Source organism: Octodon degus, unplaced genomic scaffold, assembly GCF_000260255.1.
Source record: "Octodon degus isolate 3935 unplaced genomic scaffold, OctDeg1.0 scaffold00238, whole genome shotgun sequence".
In the NCBI taxonomy this organism is placed as follows: domain Eukaryota; kingdom Metazoa; phylum Chordata; class Mammalia; order Rodentia; family Octodontidae; genus Octodon; species Octodon degus.
The window spans coordinates 2,108,691-2,114,690 of NW_004524814.1; the positions used below are offsets into that span (position 1 = coordinate 2,108,691).

Consider the following 6,000-nt stretch of genomic DNA (forward strand, 5'->3'; position numbering starts at 1 on the left):
TGGTATGATGTTTTGAGTTCTTTTGGAAAAATAACCCAGAAGATGAATAGCTGAGTTGAATGGAATTCCTAGTCTTGGTTTTTTTGTTTTGGTTTGGTGTTTTAAAATTTTATTTTATGTATTTGGTATAGGGCCTCACTAGGCAGCTCAGACTCATAGTGATCCTACTGTTTTCAGTCTTCTGAGCTCTGGGATTATACACATGTGCCACCACACCTAGATTCATTGCAGCTTAGTGCACCCAGGGGCGGGGCCAACATGGCATGTGGTACAGGGGTCCCTGCGCTTGCCTAAGCAGACACTTAGTCCGCTGAGCTATCTCACTGGCCATCCAGTCCTAGTTTTTTGAGGAGTCTCCACACTAATTTTCATAGTCATTGTACCAGTCTGCATTCCCACCAGCAGTGGAGAAGGATTCCTTTTTTTCCCCACAGCCTCTCCAGCATTTATTAGTTCATTTCTTTATGACAGCCATACTTTCTAGGGTGAGGTGGTATCTCAGTGTTGTTTGCATTTTTCATATTACAAGTCCTGTGGAACATTTTTTCATGTATTTATTTGCCATTAGTATTTCTTCCTCTTAGAAGTGTGTAGTCATCTCAGATGCCCATTTTTGGATTGGGTCTTTGAAGTTTGGGGACCTGGTCCCCCCCCATTGTTTCTTTATTCTAGATAGTCATTTGTCTGAGTAATTGTTGGTTATGATTTTTTCCCCCAATTTGTAGGTTGTCTTTTTACTATGTTGATGATTTCTTTTGAGATGCAGAAACTTCTCAATGAGATCCCAGTTGTTGATTCTTTGAAATATTTCTCATGCAGTTCATTTTTTCTTTTGTTCATGAACTCTGTGCCTACCCTGTCTTCATGATCTTTATCTCCTTTTTCTTCCAGTAGTTTTAGTATTTCTGTTTTAATGTTTAGATCTCTTATCTGTTTTGACTTTAGTGCATGGTGACAGGCCAGGATCTAATTTTAGTTTTTGGCATGTGGAGAGCCAATTTTTCCAGTATCTTTTTTTTTTTTTTTGCAGAGCTAGGGATTGAATTCAGACCCTTGTGCTTGCCAGGGAAGCACTTATTCTAGTGAGCCATATCCCCAGGCCCTAGTATCATTTGTTAGAGGCTATCTTTCTTACAGTGAAAGTGTTTGACCTCTTTGTCAAGATAAGGTGGCTGAGTGTGTTTGTAGTTGTGTCTGCATTTCTCTGTTCTATTTCTTCTTGGGTGTTCCTCCCCTCCCAGTATCATGCTGATTTTATCATAGCTTTATAGTATAATTTCAAGTCAGGAATTGCAGTGCCTCCTATACAGACAACAAATGCCTTTGTTGCCCAGGATTGCCTTTGCTATTCTAGGTCTTTTCTGGTTCCAAATGAATGTTAAGAATGTGTTTTTCTAGATCTGTGAGATACATTGGTGGTATTTTGATAGGGATTACATTAAATCTGTATAACAATTTTGGGAGTATGGCCAGTTTTACAATGTTAGTTCTTCCTCTCCTGGAGTAAGAAATATCTTTCATTTTCTGAAGTCCTCTTCGATCTCTCTTTTTTTGCAGTATTATAATTTTCATTGTGTAAATCTTTTCCTTTATTAGATTAATTCCTAAGTATTTCATTTTGGGGGATGCTGTTGTGAATGGTATTGTTTCTCTAATTTCTTTCTCAGTAAGTTTGTTATTTATGTAGAGGAATGCTATTGATTTTGGGGGTTGACTTTATGTTCTGCTGTGCTACTGAATTTGTTTATTAATTCTAGGAGCTTCTTGGTAGAGTTTTTTGGGTTTTTCATGTAGATTATCTTGTTGTCTGCAAATAATGATAGTTTAACTTCTTCCTTACCTATTCTTGTGAAAAGACATTTTATGATTTGACTATTAACATACAGTATTAGTGTATTTCCTCCAGAGGCAAACTAAGCACAGGATACCTTTTCTCTTTGATTTTCCTGCGAACCTCAATATTATTTGTCTTTTGGAGGACTCAGTTTCATATGATGTCTGTGATACAGCCTGTGAGGTTACGAATGATGCTTTGTCATAAAAAACATTTTGCTAAGTTATTCTATCATGGGTCTGTGCTCAAGGCATTCATTTTCATTTTCTTCTCATCTGGTTTTCAGCACTTGATCATGTGTTTCTTCAATATTATGGTGAGGATGTGGCTGAGGCACAGGTCTTGTGTGTTCGTATGGAATGTCCATAGAAGGGTGGTAGCATACTATTGTCCTGCCATTGAATTTCAAAGCAAACTCTGCTTTGCCATTATAGTCATATGGAAACGAATGTGTAGATTTACAGCAAACATGAGATAAAGTTCCATTTTGGATTGGAAATGTTTCAAAAGAGCTCTCTTTGGTATTGTCCATTTTACTGTTACTGTCACTGCCATGGTACATCAAGAAGCTTATCAGGTGATATAAAAAAAGAGGTAGGAGAAACCACCTTTAAAATCTGCTTCTAGGGCCAAGGAGATGGCTCAGTGGAATAAGCACTTCTCTGGTAAGCACCAGGGCCTGAGTTCGATCCCTGATTCTGGCTCCCCCCCAAAAAAAAAACCAACCAACCAAAATACCAAAAACAATAAATGAATAATAAAATCTGCTTCTAGGCACCAAATTTCTGCTAGGTCACCATCTTGCCCACCTTCAGTACCTATTCCTTTTTTTTTTTTTTTTTTTTTTTGTGGAACAGGCATAGAACTCAGGCCCTTGTACTTGCCAGGGAAGCACTTATTCAACTGAGCCATCTCCCTGGCCCAAGTAAACTTTTTTTTTTTTCTCAGTAGGGGGGATTGAATTCAGGACCCTATGCTTGCCAGGCAAATGCTTATTCTACTGAGCTATCCCCCAGGCCCTCCTTACCTATCTTAATTCTTTTTATTTCTCTCTCTTGTTTAATAGGTCTGGCTAATGTTTACAGAATTATATTGACTAGGAGTGGTGATAGTGTACATCCTTGTCTTGTACCTGATTTTAGAGTAAAAGCTTTTAGTTTTAATCCATTTAGAATGATGTTGGCTGTTAGTTGGTCATAGATGGCTTTTATCAGATTGAGGTATAGGCCATCTATTCCAATTTTCTGTAGGACTTTGAACATGAATGAGTGTTGGACTTTGTCAGAAGCCTTTTCCACGTCTGTTGAGATGATCATGTAGGTTTTTTTTTTTTTTTTTTTTTTTTTTTAATGTATTTGGTCATTATAGGGTCTCACTATGCAGTTTAGACTCAGTGATCTTCCTGTTTTTAGACTCCTCAGTGCTGGGATTATAGCCGTAAACCACTAAGCCCAGACTCTGGCTGATTTAGCTTGCCCTGGGGGCATGGCTGGTGAGGTATATGGTACCAGGAATCAAACCATGGTCCCTGTGCCTGCCTAAGTAGGTGCTTTAGCCTGAGGAGCTATTTGCCAGCCCGTTTCTGCTCTATTGATACAATATATCACATTTATAGATTTGTGTATGTTGAACCATTTGCATCTCTGAAATGAATTCTACATGGTTGTGATGTGTAGCTTATGATTTGCAGCATTCTATTTGCTAGTATTGATTGCTCTTTTTTGAGCAGGGTCTCTCTATGCCCAGCTTGTTTTCATTCTTGAAGGATATTTTTTTGTTAATGAGATTTTGAGTTGACAGGCCTTTTTTTTTTTACTTTCCTTATCCACTGTGTTTGTGGTTTGAAGTCTGCATTTCTCTGCATAATTCTTCATGGTTTGTGTTTTTAAGGCCAGGTCTCAGAGTGTAGTACAGGCCAGACTCAGACTTGCTTTATATTTTGACCTAGCCTCTTTTTTTTTTTTTTTCAGAACTGGGAATTGAACTCAGGCCCTTGTGCTTGCCAGGGAAGCGCTTATTCCACTGAGCCATCTCCCTAGCCCCCCTGACCTATCCTTTTAATCCTCCTGCCTCAGCCTCCCAAACATTGGGGTTACAGATGTGGTCACTACACCCAGCTACTTCTCCCACTCGTTTCTTTCTCTGGTTCTTTTCCCTTTCTGGTTCTTTTCTGATACCTTTTGCTTTATTTCTGACATGGTTTGACTTGGTTTTGCTTACTTTGCATGTATCTGTTTGGAGTTCTCAGGAATTTGTCTTTCAGTCCCTGGTATGACATGCACTGTCCCCGCCCTTGGCATGCTGAGCTGGCAACCAAGACTGGGCGTGGTGGCACACACCTGTAATCCCAGTGCTGGGGAGGAGCATCACTACGAGTTTGATCTGCTTAGTGAGATCCTGTAACAAATACATTTAAAAAAAAAAAAAAGTTTCTTGAATATGTAAATTCATGTGTTGTACCACATTTGGGATTTTTCTTGAAATTTGTTTGCTCTAATTTTCTTTTCTGCTGGGAGTCTTAATGTTTTAAAAATATTATGTGTATGTCCTGAGTCCTTGTTTCTTCTTCAGGTTGCGTAATTCACTTTGAGGCTTTTTGAGGTACTGTCTTTTTTTTCTTTTCTTTTCTTTTTTTTTTTGTGGAACTGGGGATTGAACTCAGGCTCTTGCGCTTGCCAGGCAAGCACTTATTCCACTGAGCCATCTCCCTGGCTCACTCTGTCTGTCTCTTGTCTTGTCTTGTCTTGTCTTGTCTTGTCTTTCTGTTCTTTCTTTTCTTTCTTTCTTTCTTTCTTTCTTTCTTTCTTTCTTTCTTTCTTTCTTTCTTTCTTTCTTTCTCTGTGTAGGGTCTCAATACACAGCCCAGACTCGTAGTGATCCTCCTGATTTCTGCCTTCCTAGTGCTGGGATCACAGGCACGTGCCACCATGTCCGGACTCCATCTCTGGCTCAGCGCACCCAGGGGCGGGGCCACTGTGGCATACACACCAGGGATTGAACCCTGGCCCCTGCGCTTACCTAAGCAAGTATTTAGTCTGCTGAGCTACACTGCCAGCCTTACGTGCTGTCTTTACTACCACACTCAGTGAAGTTTTAAGATTTCAAGTATTATATTTTTCAGGTTGAGAATGTACTTTTATTTTTTAAATTAGTTTTCTCTCTTGTCTATGTGTCTATTTCTCTGCCCCCCCCCCATACACACCTCAGCCTCTTGGACTGCTGGAATTATAGGCATGTAACATCATGCCCAGCTATTCACTTTTAATTTTTAAAGTTTTCCAACCTTCATCTTGTGGGAAGGGATACACGTACAATAAAGTTATTGAGGGAAAGTTCCAAAGTGAGGTGAAGAAAGGAGTGACATGATTTGAGGAATTACTAAATACTGTTAGGAAGAACTGATGCATTACTTTGAATGAATAATGAAGTAGTTAAGTTTTGTCTTTTATATGTTTTCAAAAATGTTAGAGTTAAACTTGTCTTGGAGAATGGAGCATACTCACACTTAAATGAGTCAAGCTGTGTTTTGATAGTGAGCCACTCAAAGCATGGAGATGAGTGGTGAGAAGCAGTCACTGCTTTCCTTCCCCCTGAATTCTGTGTGGTAGCATCCAAGGCCTAAAGTATTAAGTACAGCAGAGGAGTTCAAAGCAAGAGCAGGATTTTATTACTTATGAAATCCAATTTCTTATCATTGTACCTTTTCTGTTTTCAGCTTTTGGATAAACACAAGAACATTGAGAGCATGGTAGAGCTTCTGGACTTGTATCAGCTGGAGGACGAGGCTTATAGCAGCCTTGCAGAAGCCACAACTGAGCTCTACCAGTACTTACTGCAGCCCTTCCGAGACATGAGGGAACTTGCCATGCTGCGACGGCAGCAGATCAAGGTAGAGTTTCTCTAAAACATACGGTAACCTCCTGACTCAACAGTTCTGGGTCTGTCTTGCCACACATCTTAGTTACTAAAGGAACTTTACAACCTTTGGGCAAGCACCTAGGCCTTATGCTTCAGGGAACTATCTGGGGTGCTGCCCAGGACCTCATTTTTTTTTTTTTTTTTTTTCTTTTTTTTTTTTGGCTGGTATTTTTAAAGCATCTGAAAAAGTGATTCTGCTGAGTCGCTCAAATTGAGAACAGCCTAGAAAGTAATTGTTTTGTGTAGCA

At 39.5% G+C, this 6,000-nt stretch overlaps 1 protein-coding gene across 2 annotated transcripts in view; it reads left to right on the forward strand.

Moving 5' to 3' along the window:
- Jmy (junction mediating and regulatory protein, p53 cofactor) overlaps nt 1–6,000 on the forward strand; it is an 89,939-nt gene that overhangs the window by 21,734 nt on the left and 62,205 nt on the right. For both annotated transcript variants that reach the window (XM_023706049.1, XM_004645749.2), the window contains exon 2: nt 5,550–5,723. In XM_023706049.1, the coding sequence (XP_023561817.1) occupies nt 5,550–5,723 (174 nt within the window). The remainder of the gene's footprint in view (nt 1–5,549; nt 5,724–6,000) is intronic.